The sequence below is a fragment of the Protopterus annectens genome, chromosome 9.part0 (assembly GCF_019279795.1).
Source record: "Protopterus annectens isolate FY-2018-M chromosome 9.part0, PAN1.0, whole genome shotgun sequence".
Lineage (NCBI taxonomy): Eukaryota > Metazoa > Chordata > Ceratodontiformes > Protopteridae > Protopterus > Protopterus annectens.
The window spans coordinates 953,620,782-953,642,750 of NC_056743.1; the positions used below are offsets into that span (position 1 = coordinate 953,620,782).

The following is a 21,969-nucleotide window of genomic DNA, read 5'->3' on the forward strand; positions in this document are numbered from 1 at the left end:
GAGCTGTGTCATGCTTTATTAAAATGCAATCACGGCATCTGGGTAAAGCACCACTGGAGTGAAATTTGCCTGTATGTAAATGAAATGGCATTTTATATTTTTCGGTACTTATGTATTATCGCAACCAGATTTGTAACACTGTCTAACTCCTAATGTTTTCTTGAAAGGAGTGAATGTTTGAGTAAGGTGGTGTCTGTTGACTCCTACTGATAGGTTTTGCCAGTTAAACATGAGCAGGAAGAAGAAACGGAAGCCGGACTTTGGCAGCCAACTGCGAGAGGGACAAGTATTTCTTCATGCATGCATTTCTTTTTAAAGACAGCACGTAGAACCATGAGCTCTATTACACTGACCACAGATTCAGGCCGACTGTGATCCTCTATGTGTTTTAAACAGGATCTGGAAAGTCAAGCTCCTTCTTAAGGCTTCTTGTGAAAGTGTACAAAATGTACGGTACTTTCCTAATAGTATCTTTGACATCAGTTTAACACCAATGTGGCTTTTCCGTTTTTCTGTTTGGCGGACCAAGCAGCTCAGTCTTCAGATTGTTAGCCTCCAGTCTGCAGTCCTGCTTTCTGCTGCTGTAAAGCACTCTGAATGGTAGGTTAACATCAGTCTTATACACCGCTATCCCGTCGAGGATTTCAGTGTTGTTTTCTGTTTCAGAGTGAAAGTGATGAGATGCTGTGGAAAACTGAAGTTAACTTACCATTCCGATTTGTCGTTTACAACAGCAGAAAGCAGGAGTGCAGACCTGAGACTAATATCTGAAGACTGAGCTGCTTGCTGAATTCACCGCTTTAAGTCTTTAAAGCACACTACCCGCAAAGTCTAAAATTTTAACCCTTAATCATCTTACAAACCCACCACCAATATCCTAGAATACTTTTTAACAGTTCACCCTCCCTGATTACACTTATTTGTTGTAGTTTTAGTAAAAGAGAAGAAAGTATACCACGTCGTAAAATCTGGTTGCGATAATACTTAAGTACCTATTTTTCCATGTAAGGAAGATGCACATTTGGACTGAAATGCCTGTGTTGTTTTATCATGTAAGTGATTCCCATCCTGGCATATAATTGCAGGTGATCTGTTCAGAGAGCAGAATTATGAAGGGGGACATGGCCTGGAGAGCAGCTTGTAAGAAAGTGGGTGGAGGATAGCAGCATTTTGGTTCGGGTGTGGCTTGATGGGGGGGGGGCGGCAGTCTGGGAGATGTGAGTACAAATTTGATACTAAATATTATGTAAATCAGCAAGACAATTTTCAGAAGGTGTCTAAATAATTCGCATGTGTATTTTCACTTGAAACTATATATTTTCGGTAACTGTAAATATCTACTTTAATAGCTTGCCATGTCATTTAAATGTCATATGCTTCTTAGACAAGGATCTCTAATACATTCCTGATGTGCCATATTACCATATTAGCTCTTCAAAGTAACGTTGGCGTGACCACGCCCCATCGAATGGCGGGACCTTCCCCGCCTGCGCATTATACTCCCCTGGTGGTATTTCTATTATTTCAGCTTTGTTCGAGTTTTTGGGCTAAGATATTGAGACGTGTGATTTAATGAAGTAAGATAAGATTATCTGCATTAATTTGCATTTGTCGAAGAGTGCAAAGATTGCACGTCTGGTGTATAGTGCTGTGCATCCCATTTTAGGGAGAAGGGGTGCCGTACTCCAGCAAAATCGGTGATTGTTTTAATTGTCCAATTGTTGTATAGTTAACATAAGTTCCTGATTTTCAGGAACATCCTACAGTTAGGGTTACCACCTGTCCCACTTTGCGAGGGACAGTCCCTCTTTGAGCAGTTGTGTCCTGCAAAAAAACTGAAAAAATGGCAAATGTCCTGAGATTTTAGAACAAAATTATTTTCTATATTTTATGTAATAGTTGCATAAAACAGTTATTCTGTATCTGAAACACCTAAATGTTATAAGAAACAGAATAAGGAACTAAAATGTTACACAAATAAGCTTTTATTTAGGCAAAAAAGTGAAGTTCTGTCCTTTGTACCGGTCGTGGGTATGTTTTGCCCTGCAAAATCTGACGTTTGTACTATAAATGTCCCACTTTGGGCATTTGAAAAGGTGGCAACCCTACCCTACCTAGAGTTTGACTCAAATTTCAGCTCTCGCCCTCTTAATCCTTCCTTAAATTGGTGAGTGACTTTTAGAGAAAAGGTGGTAAATTATACTTAATAAATAATGACAATATTTAGATTTATAGACTTCTTTTACTTCAGAAAATATAAACGAATTTACACTATCTTCTTCCGACATCTCAAATTAATAGTACGAATGTTTTAAAAGTGTCCCTGATTATTTCTGGATTTGACCCTGATTCATTGAGAGCTATGCAACGACCCTCAAGACTGTCGTTTTGTGATATACACGTTTATTTCACTACTTGAAAACAAAAGCACGCAAAACGAACACTGGCAGGCTTGACCCATTGGTTAGAAAAGACAATATAACACACCTTTACTTGGAGATTAATAACGAACACTCTTCTGCTGGTGGCGCTGTTCGTTTAAGTGCTCTTTACAAGTGTGAAGCTTCGCTCTTACCCTTTCGCTTCATTGCTTGTAAACTTCCTGATGTCCCGCCGTTGCCAGGTAAACGGCAAACAAAGAGAGAAGCGGTCTGGAAAGAGAAAGTTTGAGGATATGTGGGTGATTGTCACTTTGTAGGCTGTTTGTATGAGATATCCATTTCATGCCCTTGGATTTCGTAGTTCGTTGTGTTAGTGTTACCAGTGTCACCAGTCCTGCTTGCTGCCCTTTGGTTGTTTTGCTAATTTTTTTGTCAGGTGCTTCATTGACAGTGGATGGTGTGCAACAGGTAAGCATAAACTCTGTTAGGGTCGCTACCGCTGTAATTGCCTAAAGTAGGGTATGACTTTCTGAAACATGGTGGTTTGCACGCATGTAGTCAAGCAATAAAACTACATAATTTGACATTATAGCCAAAATGAAGAATCTTTGTGTATACCGGCTTGATAAATGGGGGTTATAAAATATGTGTTCTCATAAACATCCCGTAGTCGAGACTTGTTTCGTGTTTCTTTGCGTATGAAACACTTGCTCAATGCGGGACTGTCCTACGTAAAGAAGGATTGGTGATCACCCTAAACTCAGTGCAGGTGGAACAGGAGCCACCTGATGCGACAGTTGCATTTCATCAGTTGAATTTCATTAGTTTACCATGCAACTGCTGCCGCAATATTTTATTTTATTTTATTTTATTTTATTTTGGAGACAAGCTTTGTGGTATGTTCTCCACAAAACATAGAAATTATGTTGATTATGTTGAATCATTTGTAAGATCTGGTGATGTTCATCATATTGATCATTGCTGCAGTAGCATTAGCTGTAGGGGTTATACCTTGCCAAGGGTATAACAGCTGGCTGCAGCTTCAGGACAGTGTCCTGAGGACACCTTCCACATGCCCACACACTCAGGCAGCAGAGCTGACTAAAAGACAAGTTTGGGTGCTAAGCCCTTCACAACTTTACCGCTGCCAAAGAGTATGCTCTTCTGGTGGTTTTGAGGATTGACAGTTGGTTTGTGTTGTTCTTTTGCTGGGATGATAAGTTCTCTTTGTAGGGAAAAATCTCCCATGCCAAAGAGTATGCTCCTCTGGTGGTTTTGAGGATTGACAATTGGTTTGTGTTGTTCTTTTGCTGGGATGATAAGTTCTCTTTGCAGGGAAAAATCTCCCATTCAAGTAGATTTGTTGATTATTAACACTTTCCTCTTCAAGAAAGTTATTTTAAAGCTAGGTGTTTGTGTTTTACTTTTAAACAATGAGTCAAGTTCAAATTTATGGCACTGCGAATGCTGAAAAGAGTAGCTTGCTCTTGCTGGGATTGGTGGGGATGCATCTGGAGTTCTGATAGTTATAGTGTTTGTAATGCAGGAAGGATTATTTGGTAGCATGTTTGATGTTGCTACAGTAAGGGATGGCTGGCATGCATGGAGGAATAGCACACCCCCCCCCCACCTGAAACAACTTGCTGAAAACCTGTATACCAAGGTTTGCAAATAGTGTCTCAACACTAGGATATTATTATGAGTGCTGACCTGCTTATGCTGTTGTCACTGTTTTTTTATGTTTTTTTAATGATTTGTACAAATATACCATGTACAGTGGAATGTGATTCTAACGCGGTGGCCTTATTCAGAATCTTTTTATAGAGTACGTTTGAAAATTGCTTAACCTGGTTCTAGTTCAGAAAGCAGGTTAAAAACTGTAGTGAGAGATGCTTCAGAGCCATAGTGCACAGGATCATTTTTTTAATACTTAAATATGTTGCTGTACCATGCGTTGTAAACAGCAGTGATCAAAAACAACTCAGTTTTCATACTGTCTCTGGTTTCTGATGCATTTCTGTCTTGCCAGTTTTTTTTTTCCTGGACCTGCATGAATCAGCACCGCTTCTTGGGAGAATTAATTGGTTTCTATCACATTTGGTTGTTCTCTCTTTTATTGCATATCTGTGAAGTAAGTTAAGTGTTCAGAAACTGCCTGTGAGACTTATAGCTTTTAGCTGATTGGTCCAATTTGTTTGAACTCAAAGGTCATTGCAAGTGTGGATTCCACTTATCTTTGAGGTTTGACCCTATAGATGGTTTTATTTAGTGTAGAGTGCAGCAAGGGGGTGTTTTAAGAATGTTGAATAAAGCTGTAAAATGTTTACATTACCTCTGTTTCTTTTGTAATACAGCAGTGTTATGAATATCAACGCAATACCAACCTCTGCCACTTCATGTTTTCACTATTAAGCCAACAGTGAGAAAACATGCTTTTCTAATGCAATGGAAGAAATACCAGTAAAGGTGGCTGTGCGAATCCGTCCACTTCTTCCAAGAGAAATTCTTCATAGACATCAAGTGTGTGTGCGTATAGTTCCTAACACACAACAGATTATAATTGGTAAAGACCATGTCTTCACCTTTGACTTTGTGTTTGGCCAAAAGTCTGCTCAAGATGACATTTATTTGGCTTGTATCGAACCACTGGTTGTTTCCTTTTTGGAAGGTTACAATGTGACTGTTTTTGCTTATGGGCAGACAGGATCTGGGAAGACTTACACAATTGGTGGTGGCCACATTGGTATGTATACGAATGCTATATTTTGTATATTCATATCTGAACATGTTTTCTTCACTTTAACTGAGGAGAATCAAGGTTTATTTTTTTATTCAAGCAAAAATGCATTCTTGTTTAAATGGATGTGTCTGTTTTAAGCATGATGCTATGTGGTTAAGGTTTTATGGGAGAGATTAAGTTGAGGTATAACATTTCCCTTTTGTGTCATTTTTGTATTAGTGTTCTTATTTTTATTTATTTTTTTTTCAATCTGTTTCCAGGTCATTTGATCTGTGCTTGTTTTCTTTCAGGGATGTTTTCTTCTGGTCTGTGTTTGTGATGTTATCTCAAATGTAAGTGATACAGTGACAGCATTACACTAGTTTTGGCAAATCACCTTATTCCGGTGGCGTGCAGCATCTGACTGTTGCTGTTCGATGCTTCTCACTTGTCTTGCCACCTTAAGGTAATTTGATATGTGTATATCATGGTTCTTGACTGGTTTGATAACTGATCAGCACCTAAACATCCTACATAATTACACATTCACCAAAGGCGTTTTCCATTCTAGGTGCATACATGCTTGTATTGGCATTGAATTCTAGCTCACACATTTCAGAAGGTGCATTTTGTTTGCCCAGGCTTCAGTGCATTGGATTTCCTCCAGCACTCAGCAACTTTTGTGTACTCCTTGAAAAATATTAGTTACATGATAATAAAAAAGTAAATCTGCTATATTTCAACAGAGGTCACAGAAGTCAAAATCCTTTTCTTTGAACGAGAGAGAGAGAGAGAGAGAACCCTAATTTTAAGGAGCACAGCCTACTGAAATGTAATTTGCAGAATCCATTTTCAGTTACCCATTTCTGTTTTGTGCAGGTTGCATTGATGCTCATTTCTGAGTATTGTCTCCCACAAAATCTCTGAAGATGACATGACATGACACAGCACTGATATGTCAATATGGGAATTAATTGCAAGTAACATGCCAACAAACAGTATAGTTGACAGCACATAGTGTGGATGACACATTTATTTAGGACAAGTAATTTACTGACTTCTAAATCATGACAGGAAAAAGTAAAATGTAGCACTCCAAACACATTCATAAAAAGTAAATCATCCTCAATAACATATGGCCTGCAGCCATACCTTGTAGTTTGTATTTTTCCCCACAACATTTTTTGAAATAGATTCCATAAATAGCCTCTTCCGCCTTCCCTTGACCAGACTTCCCCCACTTATATTTTACCTCTGTAATTACTGACTATGTCCACTAGGTGGCACCCTTACCCAGCTCTACCAATCCCTGTACCTTATAGCATATTCCTCACAGAATTCCTTGTCCAGTACTTTGCTTCTCTTCAGTTCACTAAGTTTTATTACTATTTTAGCACCTTTCTCCTACCATCCCTCCCACCACTCTGCCTACCTGTCTTTGTACCTACATTACTTACCTTCCTTCAAAGTACTTTTTCTCTGATTGTTTCTCATATGCTTCTTCCTTCTCTTGTATCTACCCGCAACGTTCGCCCTGCGGGCTCACTCCACTCCCGTACCCTATCCCCAAATCCCATCCACCCCCAGTAGCCCTAAACTTATACTTCTAAAACCACACCCTCCTACACGCACAACAAATCAGGTGTTCCCACCATCCTAGATAATTGAGCCACACCTACTCTTCACTTAACCATTCTCTAACCCTAATTAATTACAATCTTAACTCCAAACTTATACCCCTCTTCCTGTCCTAGGCCTTTGCTAACTAACTAATATTTCCTTACCAATTCTACCATCATGTCTACCAAAACTTCAACCCTAACTAAATTACTACTCTGTGCCACACTCATATCTGTATTAACCTCAGCATATCTGATAACCTCCTATGAACACCCAAATATTTCTCAATTTAACCATCCAAAAAAACAAACAGTCTTACACACTTTCACATACACCCATAATAATATCACTATTACATCCAAACCTAGATACATACCACAGACTTGCCCACATTAAATACAATAACCTAACAACAAAGAAATTCCGTTACCTAATTAGTAACATACATTATCTTTTGCTTTCACTAAAAAAGCAATCCTTACAGGATGGAGACATGCATCCTAATCCTGGCCAACATAATGTCCTAGCCACTGGACATCTCACCAACAATCCCTCTATTCCTCTCATCCCCAACAAACACCCCAACTCTCTCCTCATAGCACATCTCAATATCCAAAGTGTGAATAACAAAGTTCCCCATCTTCATGCTCTCCTTGATGTACACTCTTTTGATATTTTATGTTTGACAGAGACTTGGCTAAAACCTAAAACACATAATAATGAAATTATCCCACCAGGTTATAACATATTTAGACTTGACCATATAAAAAGAAAGGGAGGGGGAGTAGAACTTCTTTTTAAGGATGGACTACAGGTCACCTCTATACCCTATAACCCACCAAAGGACAACCATGCTGAAGTCCTTATTTCCAAATTACAGCTTAACTCTAGTAAATCCTTACATATCTTCTGTATCTATCTACTTCCTGGAAACAATATCAGTACACTAGAGGATATTCTTAGCGAGGTCTCAACATCCTTCCCACAAGAAACTATAATCCTAGGAGACTTTAATGTAGACTGGAAGAACATCAATACTGAACATCCTACCTCTCATATTAACCTTCAAGGCTTCTCTCAGACCATTACCTCCCCAACAAGAATAAACAAACCAAACAAAAAAGAGAGCACTTTGGATTGGATCCTTATTAATAACTACCACTAGAATTACACAGTTAGTATCCTCCCTGATGATGTAAGTGACCACTCCTTGACCTATATAATCAGGCAAAAGTTTGATATCTCTCACCTAACTTCATATAGGACTATACGAACCAACAAGCAATTTAACCAACACCTTTTCCAGAGTGAACTCAGTGCCTGTGATTGGTCTCAATTAAAAACCCTCCCACTTGAACAGGCTGTCAAATACTTTAACTCTAAGTTCTTAGAAATCCTAGACCAGCATGCACCTAAACGTACTATCAGAACTAGGTCCAGACTTGCCCCCTGGCTTACGAATGAAACCAAGAAAGAAATCCTCCTCAGAAATAAAGCCTGGTCTAGGTGGTGAACTACCAAAAATACATCAGATCAACAAATCTTTAGACATATGAGAAACATGACAAAAAAAGAAATTCTCGCAGACAAAAAAAACTTTTACTGTAAAATGCAGCAAACAAACCAAAACAATCCTCAAAGATTCTGGGTAAGTATCAATAGACTCCTTTATCCAGGTCACTCCAGAACACCAACCCCAACAGGTGCATCACATGAGACTCCTATCCAAACTGCCAATGATTTCAATTCCTTCACAGAGGCTATCCAATCGCTAGCCAGTCAACTAGCTCCTGATAGATCCAGTCTTCTTAACTCTTCTCCCAGCTGTCTTCCTACCTTCCAATTTCTACCCACCTCAACTAATTTTATCGATAAACTCATTTTAAAACTTAAGCCTTGTACTCCTTCTGCTGACCAGATCCCAGCCAAATACCTGCAAAAAGCAGCTAAAGAAGTAGCTTACCCGATGTCCATCCTGATTAATAGAACTACTAATGAGGGAAGCATCCCTGACATTTGGAAAATCTCGCATATTATCCCTCTACACAAAGGTGGCAACTCAAATTAATACTCTATCGACCTATAGCCTTACTATCCTCCTTAGCAAAAATAATGAAAAAATGTATTCACCATCAGCTTCTAAACCATTTAATTCAACATAACATACTTGCTGAAAGACAAAATGGCTTTAGGCCATTCCACAGTACTACTACTGCCCTCTTATCTTTTACTGATACCATAAACAAAAACCGCAATAACAATGTTCTGTCTTCCTCTCTATTTATTGATCTCTCAAAAGCATTTGATATGGTAAACCACTCTCTACTTATAAATATTCTGAAATCACTCTCTCTTGATACTATGGCTGTACAGTACTTCCTACCTCAGCAATAGGCAACAGGCTGTGCTTTGGGAACTCTCTCTTGATACTATGGCTGTACAGTACTTCCTACCTCAGCAATAGGCAACAGGCTGTGCTTTGGGAGAATAAACTATCATCCCACCTTCCAGTCTCACTGGGTGTCTTTCAGGGCTCCATTCTAGGCCCTCTCTTATTCTCAATATTTATCAATGATCTCTACCTAGCTATTCCTCAGGCAACCTGCATACAGTATGCAGATGATTCAACTTTAATCTGTGCAGCTGAATCTTCATCTGAACAACAATCCCTAACTCAGAAAATATTTAACGTAGTAGAGACTTGGTTCTTAAAATGTTGCCTCCTCTTGAATCCCCCCCCAAAAAAACAAAAAACAAAGCTCCTTCTCTTTACTCCTACCCGTAAATCCATGTCTTTAGATTTCTGTTATTTCTAACAATGGCACCCTCATATCCCCTGATTCTACCACCAAACTCCTAGGAATTATAATAGACAATTACCTCAGCTTTGATACCCATATTACTAACACTATAAAAACAGTTGGGCTCCCTATACAGGATCAAATACTTTCTCACTCCAACAGCCAGAACTACTGTTGCCCACTCTCATCTAATCGCAACACTTCTCTATGCCTCACCAATTTACACCAACCTATCCAAACTAACTACATCTTACAATAACATTGCCAGATTTGCTACTGGTAATCCCTTTAGAGCTCATCACTGTCAGAATCTAAAACAACTAGGATGGCTTGAACTGCAAAATCAGCTTCATTTTAACCAATTTACCATTGCTCCTAAGATCCTCAACCAGCCTAACAACACTTCTATACTCTCAAACCTCATTACTCCATATAAAAATCTTAATACCTTACGCTCTGCTAACAAACTTCTACTTAGCATTAGTAAGTCTACCAATATGGTAGGCAACTCTCTTTTTCTCAAACACAACTGGGAAATACTGGAACCTTCTACCTAGTGATCTTACTTCACTTCCTTCCCTACCCCACTTCAAACAAAAACTCAAAATATACCTTAGAACACACTGGTTATGCCCTTGCACCAACCCTGACTAACCCACTACCTCTATGACTAAATTTCTCCCAACTCCACTCTGACTTTAATTCAATGCTCTTTACTGCAAACTTTGCAAGATCTACCTCACATAGATATCTTGTTCAATATGTTGTAAATACTCTTATGCAAACATTCTCAGGAATTGTAAACCTGAAAAAAGTTCAGTCTACCTCATGTGAATGTCTTGTTCTATATTATTGTAAATATTGCTCTGCAATGTATTGTAAAATGTTTTGTATCATCTGCTATGTTAACTTGATTGTAAACTTACAAACACTGTTTTGAATTTGTAACCTTATACATATTGGTATAATGGATCTGTCTTGGAGCTTTTCTCCCCGGGCCTCTACTGAAAATGGACATATATCCAGTTGGACTAGCCCGGTCAACAAATGTAAAACAAATAAATAAATAAATTGTAATCTTTTCAAGTTTTGCCCTGTGCCCCAAGAGCACCATGGAGGTGGTGGTAGTAGTGGCAGCTTGTGCACACTCCAGATCCATTCCAAGGCAACTGCCAACATTCGTCAGAAACACACACACACACACACACACACACACACACACACACACACAAACACCTCTTTGTACCAAAGAAAGCATTAGGCCTGTAATGTAGAAACTGACACAGCCCTTGTCTCAGCTCCACAGCCAGCTTCCAAAAAAGCGCAAGAGAGTGCATCTATACTTTTGTGCTCACTCATATTTCTTCAGTCAGTGGCTAGCTGGGGGAGTGAGGAAAGAGCTGTCTGCTGAAAGCGCAAGATTCAGTAGTGCGCAAGATTCAGTAGTGCGCATTAACAGTTTGAAAATTCTTTTCTACACAAGAGTTGCAAAACTCGCTGTTAATTTTTTAAAATATTTTTGATGCTCACTGCTGCTACACTAAATTTCAGTTCACTATTTCTCAGGTTCGTTGAATACTCTTCATATATTGCAATCTCAGATCTAGTATGCACCCCCCACATTTACACTTTCATTCTTACAATTCCAAGTTACAGTACTTGGAATTCTACCAAAATACCCTAGATGGCTGGCTTTCCCATCTGCTGACTCATCTTTGAACTCCCCCACACTTACATTCATAGGCAGCTCTATTTGATCAACAGAAATTTGATTGATCTGTATTGTTTCAGCCAAGCAGGTTTGTTTTATTTTCTGTCATTCAAAATTTGATCTTGTTAGTTTACTATTAATTGTTACTCATTTAATTTCTTCATGTACCATAATTTATCACTGTCCACTCTTTTTTTTTGGGGGGGGGGGCTGATAGGTATGAGGCCTTCCTCTCTGTTCTTCATCGTGAGGTTTCTTTGTTTCTGATAATAAGTTGCATTGCTGATTACCTTACTGAATTCTCAACAGTTCAGGCTCCGCTATCTTCCTTTGTAGTTGTATTGTATAGAATAAAATAATTTCCTGAAATCTTTTGGACTTGTCCTCTCCTTTGTGTATCCATGCTGGTAGAAATGTTGAAACCCATAACAAAATTCTAAACCTACATTAAAATTATTTTAAAATACCACTTAAGTTATTCTCCATTACTATAACTGAGGGAAATCCTTATTGTGTAATCTCGTTATAGATTTGAATTTATTAATTATATAGCTTGCATTTCTTCTGTTTTGTGCTGTAATAAAGCTTTATATGAAGTTTACAAACATTCAATATATTCCAGTACTGGTCTTACAGGGCTGGAAAAACACTGTTCCAGTATCCTTATCCTAGGAAATACTATATCCAAAAATACAGCTTAGTTTTCTCTTGTCATAATTGTGTAATCTGTTGCCTCCTGGTACTCAGTATAATCAACACTGTTTCTGACTTGGGGTTTAGAATAGTATAATTTAATCAAAGTTAATTTATATATTTAATACTCTTCTATATGTTTCCTAAATGAGTTGTTTGGTGATTTTTATTTTTCGGTCACCAACTGAACATGCAGCATAGTGTGGGAGACAAAAAGCCACAGATGAATGATGCTGAAAACAAGAACTGTGAATGCCAGATAAGGACCAACATCAAGTTTAATGAACAAGTAAAAGTTAAGTGCTTTTGTGTACACCATAAAACTTGGATTTCATCAGAACATAATCATACTCATCAATGCTCCATTGAAATAAATTAGGTTATTAACCTTGTTGAAAATTTAAAAGATGCAGCTTTACAAACTTATAAAGCTCTAAGACTAACAGTATCTTAAATAATTAATACATATCACCATGACAATTTCAAACAAATCATTTCACAGTTTAGCTGTTCTTAATGTTAAGGCAGGTTTTATAGCAATTACATCATTTAGTCCAGGTTTACAAGCTTCATCTAATTCTAGATTTCTAGATTAATTCTAATTTCACTTGCCATATTAATTCAGTATATTCAAGGCATGATTCCTAAGCACTTTTCCTTGAGTTCTGTGAGACTATATCAATTATACCAAATACAAATTTGTTAAAATTCTGACATTGCATAAAATGTTGTTTATAAATTGCATTTGTCTTGCTATGTTAACTGTACCATAGTTCTGATCATATATTCTCTTTTTTAGTTGTCGCTGTGTTTTGCCCACATAAAATGCTACACTTGTGTGGCATTTAGCAAAGTCTACCACATATCTAGACCCACAATTACCATGCTTGAAAATAACTAAAGGTGGAAATTCATGACGTAAGCAGTGCTATCGACAATTTATTGTTTCCTTTACACCAGCACATCAGTGGCAATATTTTTGTTTAAATAGACAAACAAGTTGAAGCAGTTATTTCCAGGAAAAATAAGAAGATTGACTGGGGTGTTAAACAATATGGTTTGGGCACTGAATATTTAAAAAGGGAAAAAAAAAACTAATTTTTTTTGACAAGGAAGATGAAGTTTCTGCACACTATGTTAGACTTTCTACAACTGAAAGATTTGGCTGTATAGATGGTAATGGGGGTGAATTTGAGCAAGTGTCCACTGTAGAAGACCCTTTGGAATATCCCATGTTACACCGGTCAGAGCATACTGCAACCCACCCAAAATATTGTTCACCATGGATGAACCACAATTACAATTACAATTATTACTCAATGAAGAAGAAATGGGACAAAAATTACAACAGCAAGGCAGAGACATTAATATTGCCTATTAATGTTAAATCATGATGGTATTTTGCATGCATGTAACGGGTATAACATTGTCAAGTATAATGTACAGATCACATGTGAACTTTTTATTTGAAAAGGGCTTCAATTTTATACCCATAAAATAATTTGATTTAGTAGATAATTTGACAGAACTCAGACTTTTTACTCATAAGTTAAATTTAAATTTAGCAGTATCATTTAATGGTAAACCTAATTCTGTGTATAACTGAAAGAGAGACTATAAAAGCAGAGCAGAGTATATTTATTCCAAGAAACCACCCTACTATTCAAGCATTTGAAAAAGGCCTTTGATGTATTTTTAAAAAGTTTGTATAAAGCAAGATAAAGAATGCAATAATTTAATTTGACTACAAAAGAAAAAAAAAACTAATTTATCTGGTATTAAAAATGACAGGAATACTAAGGTCATGAGACCAGATAAGAGTGGAGGCACTGTATTATTTGATCATATCTCATATGTAGGTATTTTATTTGAAATGGTGCAGGACAGTACTGTTTACAAGCATGTGTCAAGAAATAAAGTTATGGTAACCTGTAAAAAGATTGATTTATATTTAGATTTCCTACCCTATGATTCCTGTTATATTTGGAATGCTAAAAATACTTAAGGCTATTCTATCCCCCCCCCCCCCCCAATTTTGATAGATTGTAGCATCACAGAACTCAAAAACTTACCCTTTACATTTATATTGACAGGGAATTCAAAACTATACACAAATATGCACCATATTTTTGAAAGACTCATGGGATTTTTTGGATAGAATTAAACCTGAACTTTTTTTCCTAAAATATAGGACTTCTTGCAATTGACATAATTGATTTGTTCACTTGTATCGCACAAGATAAAGGGATGCGTCTTTTCAATGAATGTTTGTTTATATGAATATCATTTTTAGCAGGATGTGAATGGAAATTAATTTCTGAATTTGTGAATACAGTACTTAAAAATAGTTACATTTATTTTGAGTGGGAGACATATCAGCAGAGTAATGATGGGGCTGTGTGGGTGCCTCGTGTTTTTGTCAATCTAGTTATGTTTGGGTGGGAAAGAAAATAAATATATATTCAACAACAATCAGTTGTTTGCATGTTGCATTTTATGTTTGAGATATCTTGATGATATTTTTATTTTATGGGACAGTACCGTTCTCTTATAAACAATCATTTTGAACATGTGTTAGGTCTTTTGGAATGGTTCTAGTTATGTTAAAAATATTATAAGACATAAATGGGCTATTTTTAAATCAAATGAACTTATTTTGGACACTATAGGACATATAAAACTGCAAAGCATTTGAAGAATATCTTTGAACCGAAACCTATAGAAAATGGAAAAGCATGTGACTATACTAAAATGATGTGGCATTTGCCCAGCACTCATATATGAAGGTGAAGATATTGTTTTGGAAAATTCTTTGAAGTAGTTCTGTTTTCAATCATGGTAACTGTAGGTCTAGAGATGTGGAATACTTGGCTAAATGCCACATATGTCCAGCATTTTATGTCAGCAAAACAGAGTGTCAACTAAGAAAGAGAATGTATGAGCGTGCCTATGATATAAGTAGACATAACAAGAAAATATACTTTGTAAACATTCTATTCAATGTCAGAATTTTAACAAATTTATATTTGGTATAATTGCTATACTACCACTTGATATAGTACCACAGAACACAAGTGGAGATGCATCAGAATCATGTCCTGAATATATTGAATTAATATGGCAATAGACATCAGATGCAGCTTGTAAACCTGGACTAAATGATGTAATTTTTTTATAAAACCTACTTTAAAATTAAGAGCAGCTAAACTGTTTATTGATTTGCTTGAATTTTTATGGTGATATTTATTATTTAAGATGTTATTGTTAGTCTTAGAGTTTTATAAGTTTTTAATGTTGTAGTTTTAAAATTTTCAACAAGGATAATGATCTAATTTATTTAAATGGCACATTGGCGGGTAGGGTTATTGTCAAAGGAAAAAACTTCAAAGACCAATTCACGTTAGGTTCAAGCAAGGCACCCTTTATTACTTGCAGCAAGGAGACAAAGCGTGTATATGCACAAGGTTTGTCTAAATGATTAATGACTAGTAGGTTATACTTATACAGTTCTCTTCCTGTCACATAGAAAATGTTACTTCTATTGCTGATGTAGTTAGACACAGCTTTCTGTATGTTCTACAGAATATATTGTTAGACTTATTGCTGACCAAGTTAAAATATCTGTCATTCTGCAAAAACATTTTGAGAAAAACAACCTGGCCTTGGGTTTATGTCAGTCCATTTCAGCATTTCAATTCTTCTATTGTACTGTTCTAATACATGTGTTACATTTTACCTAGATTCAAGGTACATTTCTAGGTTTAGTACAAGTAATGCTGACTACGGTTTAAACTTTCAAGCATCTATTGTTTTCTTTATCAATAGCTTCTAACAGCTGCATGTTTTCTCATGGCATAAGCAGAAATCAATATCCCTTTGTTAATTTTCATGACAGCAGAAATGAATTACTTCTTGTTATTTGCTGACATTAGCAGAAAATAGAATGCTTCTTGTTAAGTTTCTAATGGCTGTGCGGATTCATGCAGTGTGAACAGAATAAATGTATTAACCCTTTTAAATCTCAAATGCACTAAATGCACTAAGCATGCACATTACTATTACATATTTTTCTAACAGTTCTGTTCTGATGAAGTCTGAGTTTTATGGTGTGGGTGAAAGTGCTTAACTTCCGCTAGTTAATTAAACAGATTTTTGGTCCTTATTTGGCATTCACAGTTCTTGTTTTCAGCATCATTCTTCTGTGGCTTACTGTCTCCCATGCTGGGCTTCATATTTAGTTGGTGACTGAGTTGTTTTATACATACTTGTGCCATTATATGAATACTTTTTTTTATTTTTGTTAACTGACTAGTTTGTTTATTTAATACACTTTGTATCCTTTTCCTAAATATGTTATTTTTGCTGTTTTTATATTTGTTACCTAACCCCATTTATCAGGCAATTTAACATACATTGTCTCACCTTTTTAGTTCATGTTTCAGAGCATTTACAGTTGTTGTTTAATGGAAATTACAAATTGGGCACACCATGAACAAAAAACAGCACTAAGTTACCATTTATTTATTTATTTGCCAATTAAATTAATTAGAAATTCATACTTGGGTATGGGTAGTTTTTTTTGGATGACCAAAATGATTTTAGGGTACATATTGCTGGAGGGTCAAAAACTGGGGTATGGTTAATACTGCTTATCCGAAACCTGACTTCCTGAAATTGTTTTTGGGTTTGATAAGTAATACTTGCTACCAAGAAGAAGCACCTGAAAGTAAAAATTACTGCATTGCAAGATAATGAAACCGATACCTTTAATGAGCCTTGTAGCCAGGATTTCTGGAATTGCTCACCAACTTGTACACCAATGGACACAATCTTATGAAATGTAGACTAACTTCCCAAATCTAAATCCAGTCAGTGCATATTTCCAGAGAGCATAGTTTGCCTAGTTTACCCTACAGTTAAAAAGACAATTTGCAAAGCTGGTGGAACTTATGGCAGCATACTTGGATCTTTATGCGTATCTCTCTCTCTCTCTCTCTGTTATATATAGTTCTTCAGTTTTATTGTACTTTTATTTACTGTGAGGTGTTCAAAATAAATCGCCATAATTCTGCTCAACTATTAAAAAAATGTCTTGCAGTTCTCAGTTATTGTTTTCCAGCTTGGGTAAGGCTTGTTCTGCATCAGGTTTCTAGATGTTCTTCATACCACATTGCTGCAGTCCTAACACTTGGGTAGTCCGCTGTCCCAGTCGGCCCGAATACCAAAGTATATGGCTAACGTCGGTCAAGGCGCATTAGTCTGACGTCAGGACGTCAGGGTACAAATGCGCATGACCGACGTCATATCCTCAGTCTTTTTTGCCGCATGGTCCGATGCAGAAGCAGTTTTGCGAGTGCAGGTTGACGTTCTGAAATTTTCTGAAGTCGGAGTTTCAGACCGAATCAAAGTTGGCTAAGTACCCCGTTGGGGAATATTTTGGTTTTTTCTTGCCTCAGTATTTAACCGGATGTCAGAAAAAGTGAATAACTGTATTTCTTGTGGGAAACAGATACCTCATAGGGATTACCATACCTTGTGTATACCTTGTTTAGGGCCTGAGCACGACGTTGTTGGATGTCGCTCTTGTGCTAGATTTAACAAACGCACTATAAAGAGAAGGTTAGACTGTGCCAGGTTAGTTTTTGGGAAGCGTTGTAATTATAAAATGCCGTCGGATGCTCCGACGCACGTTTCATCAAAAGCGCAAGGACAAAGCAGTAAAGCCTAGGTTGGAAGAACCGTCAGTCCCGGACGTCGGTTCTTTAGAAGGCTCAGTGGAGCCGGAGGTTCTGCCAGAAGTTTCTTTGGAGTCTCAGGGAGAGACTTTACTGTTACAAGATGTGTCTTCTCAGGAGGTAGGCCAGGCTGAAGGGGCTTCTCAGGTGGCTGTTCTCCCCTCTTCCTAAGGTGGTTAGGCCCTCCCTTCTGTTTCCAAGGCTTCTTTGAGAGGCAGGCCAGGTTTATCTTCAGTGGGGTCTCTCCTACTTCTTCAGGATCTTTGCCTAAGAAACATATGCTTAAAATGGCAGAAGATTTGATTACTATGATTAGAGGTTCTATGCCCCCTTCTGATAAGAGGCCTAGGGTGGAACCTGAGCTTGAGAGTTTTGAGCAGTGTTCGGAGGCTTCTGAGTCTTCGGCTGAAGACTTGCAGGAGTATCCTCCTTATTCTGATTCTGATGTGGATGATTCTACTCCTTTGGCTTCTCCTCCTGAGGATTTCTCTTTTTCAGAGACTCTTCATTCCATGAGGGAGCATTTTAAATGGGAAGGCCAAGATTTCCCTGATTCCAGGAAGAGGCTTAGGGAATTTTTGTTTTTACCCCAGCATAGGCCTTTAGCTATACCTCTTGTTCTGGATGTGGTGGAAGATGTTTTTGCAGAGGCTTCCCTGAACCCTGATTCTTTGCCTCCTGCCCCAGTTAAACCAGATAGATATTATAGGGTGCCTGAAGCTCATAAGTATCTTTTTAAGAGTCCTAGGGCAGACCCAGAAACTGTTTCTCAGGGGCCTAAAGGTGTTAAGGCTTCTGTTGTTAAAAATCCTGTTCCTCCTGATAAAGAGGCAAGGGCTTTGGATAGATGGGGAAAGAAGGTGTATACTTCTTCCACTTTAGCCATGAGGGCTTTGAATTGCCAGTTCCACATGTTAAAATATCAAAATTATCTCCTTTCACAATTGAAGTCTAAGGTGGATGCTCTGGCGGAAGGTATTGAGTGTAAAGAGTTGCAGGATTTAGTTCATGTGTCTGAACAGGTGGGTAAGCATTCCTTGCAATGTGGTTTTGATGCTGTGCAGGCCTCTTCGAGGGTGGCTGCCACTGGTTCTGTTCTTCGAGGCACGCCTGGCTAAGGGATCAGAATTTAGCTGAGCATGTTAAGACAAGGATTTTGGATGCTCCGTTACAGTCTGACGTGTTGTTTGGTTCGCCTGTGGAAGCTGTTTTAAAGAAAATGGAGGACAAGGCTAAGTCTATGCAGACTGTTAAAGATTTTTGCAGGTTCAGCCTCCAAGTTTAGTAGAAATTGGCCTACTAAGGGATGGACATATCCTGCTTATGATTCCCAGTCTAGGGGTAGGTCTAGACGTGGTAGGGGCAGAGCTCAAGGTTCTTTTAGGCCTAGAACAGGGAGTTCACCTGCTCAGTCTTCTGGTGAGGGCAGGGGTCAGTCCTTTCGTAAACAGACCCAATGACCTGCCTTTTCAGCTGCCAGTGCTTTCTCGTCTGGCAGCACCTTTGGGAGGAAGGCTGGCACTTTTCAAAGAAAATTGGAGTTTAATTACCCAAGACAGATGGGTATTGGATATCATTCACCACGGTTACAGGTTTTATTTCCATACCTTGCCTCCTTTCAAAGGCATGCCAGACATTCCTCCTCTACAAAGAAAAGAGGCTCACAAGCAACTTTCGCTGTTACTCCAAATAGGGGCCATTCAGCCGGTTCCTGTGCCAGAAAGGGGCCTAGGATTTTATTCTCGCCTGTTCCTAGTACCAAAGAAGGGGAACACGTGGAGACCAATTTTGGATTTATCTATCCTCAACACTTATCTGGACATTCCCAAGTTCAAAATGTTGACGTTACAACAGCTTTTACCTCTGCTGGGCAAGGATCACTGGATGGTAACTTTAGATCTCAAGGAGGCTTACCTTCATGTACCTATCAGACTAAGTTGCAGGAAGTATCTGCGTTTTCGAGCTGGGAATTCCCATTATCAGTTCTCTGCATTGCCCTTTGGCTTATCTACTGCGCCCAGAGTATTCACAAAGGTTCTGGCTCCAGTGATAGCTTACTTCAGGCTAAAAGGAATACAAATCTATCCTTACTTGGACGACTGCCTGATTCTGGCTCAAGAAAAGGAAGGCCTTTTACAGCATTTGGAATATGTGATAGCAGTGCTAAGATGCCTGGGGTATTCTGTGAACGAAATAAAGTCCAGTCTAGTACCCTCTCAAGACATGTGCTTTCTGGGTGTGAGACTGAATACAGCAACCCAGATGGCCTTTTTAACCCCGGACAAACAAAATAATCTTTCCCTTTACTTCCATCAACTATCTCTTCAGTCCGGGCTGACTGCAAGGACAGTCCTTCAAGCCTTAGGGTTCATGGCATCTTGTATTCTGGTGCTTCCCAATGCCAAACTGCATATGACGAAGCTGCAATGGTATCTCAAAAATGTATGGACACAGCACTGCCAGGATTTGGACACTGTCATTCAAATAATACCTTGCATTCAAAAGGAATTTTTGTGGTGGGCTCAGGAATATCACCTAAACAAGGGACTCTCTGTGACCCGGCCAGAGGCGAGTCAGATTCTAACGACAGATGCCTCAGACATAGCTTGGGGGGCTCATCTGAATGGAAAGTGGATACAAGACAAGTGGCCTGCCAGACTACAGCATCTACATATCAACATGAAGGAGATGTTAGCAGTCCAGTTTGCATTAATGGCTTTCAGGGAGTTACTTCTTCCAGGGCAGGTGTTGATTCTAACAGACAACACAACTGTCATGTGGTACATCAACAAACAAGGGGGAACACATTCTTACCCTCTATGCAGGCAAGCAATGATTTTATGGGAGACTGCGCTCAGCTTGCAACTAACTCTTCAGGCAAGGTTTCTGCCGGAGCACAGAACTCCTTAGCAGATGTGTTAAGCAGACAAATCATGGATCCCCACGAGTGGAAACTGGATCTTCATGTATTTCGGAAATTGACAGTGTCATGGGGAACTCCAGACATAGATCTGTTCGCTTCTCCACTAAACCACCAGCTGCCAAAGTATTGCACAAAAGGTTTCATCACACAGCTTGGAAAGTGGATGCTCTTTCTTTCAGTTGGACAAATCTTCATGTGTATGCCTTTCCACCTCTGCCTCTTCTCCCAAAGGTACTCCTAAAGGTCAGACAAGACAAGCCAAGGATGATTTTAATAGCTCCAGATTGGCCTCGGCAACACTGGTACCCATTACTGAGGAGTCTGGTAAGGAAGCCTCCATGGCCTTTACCTTTGATTCCACACCTATTGTCTCAGAGGGACGGTCATCTACTCAATGTCAAGCTTCACTCTCTTCATCTAACAGCCTGGCATATTCTGTTTTGAAACACAGCAGGTCTCAACTTCCTCAACAAGTTTTGAATGTGATTATGGAAGCCAGAAGACCTAGTACAAGGAAAGTGTACGCAGAAAAATGGAAGAGATTTTTATTTTGGAGTGCAGCAAAGAATTTGGAGGTTTCTGAGCCTAATTTGAGTGTGGCTCTTCAATATCTGACTGAGTTATTGGACAAAGGTTTGTCTTTCTCTTCCATTAAGATTCATGCTGCAGCAATTTCAGCTCACTATGATTGTGACCCACCATTGTTTTCTCATCCTTTGTTCAAGCAATTTCTTAGAGGGGCAAAGAATATAAGACCCCCACGTAGAGCTCCTACTCCTGCTTGGGATCTCAATTTTGTGTTGGAGAAACTTACTCTACAACCTTTTGAGCCTGCAGCCACTGCTGAGTTGAAATATTTGTCATGGAAGACTGCTTTTTTGTTGGCCATTACTTCTGCAAGAAGGGTTTCTGAATTGCAGGCCCTTATGGCGGTTGAGCCTTTTTTGATTTTCCATAAGGATAGGGTATCATTACGTACTAATCCTTCCTTTATGCCTAAGGTGGTTTCTAGTGTGGCTTTGAACCAAACTATTCATTTGCCTACTTTTTATGCAGATCCCCAAAATAAGGGGAAAAGATTTTGCACACTTTAGATGTACACAGGCAGTTGCGTTATTATTTAAGCAGGACTAAGGATTTTAGGCAGTCTCAGCAGTTGTTTGTTTCTTTTGCTTTGAGTTCTCAGGGCAAGCCTGTGTCAAAACAAACTATTTCTAAGTGGATTGGGTTTTGCATTGCATTTTGTTATTCCCATCATGGCAAGGAGATTCCAGCTGGGATTAGGCCTCATTCCACTAGGGCTACTGCCACTTCAACAGCATTTCTAAGGGGTGGCAACTAAGGATATTTTGGAGGCAGCTACTTGGAGTTCAGTGCATACTTTCT

At 38.5% G+C, this 21,969-nt stretch overlaps 1 protein-coding gene across 1 annotated transcript in view; it reads left to right on the plus strand.

Moving 5' to 3' along the window:
- The first annotated feature begins 2,599 nt into the window (after window positions 1-2,599).
- Window positions 2,600-21,969, plus strand: part of KIF27 (kinesin family member 27) — a 1,524,306-nt gene continuing 1,504,936 nt past the window's right edge. The window contains exons 1-2 of the mRNA XM_044083686.1: window positions 2,600-2,849; window positions 4,736-5,124. Of these exons, the coding sequence (XP_043939621.1) occupies window positions 4,827-5,124 (298 nt within the window). The 5' untranslated portion in view covers window positions 2,600-2,849; window positions 4,736-4,826. The remainder of the gene's footprint in view (window positions 2,850-4,735; window positions 5,125-21,969) is intronic.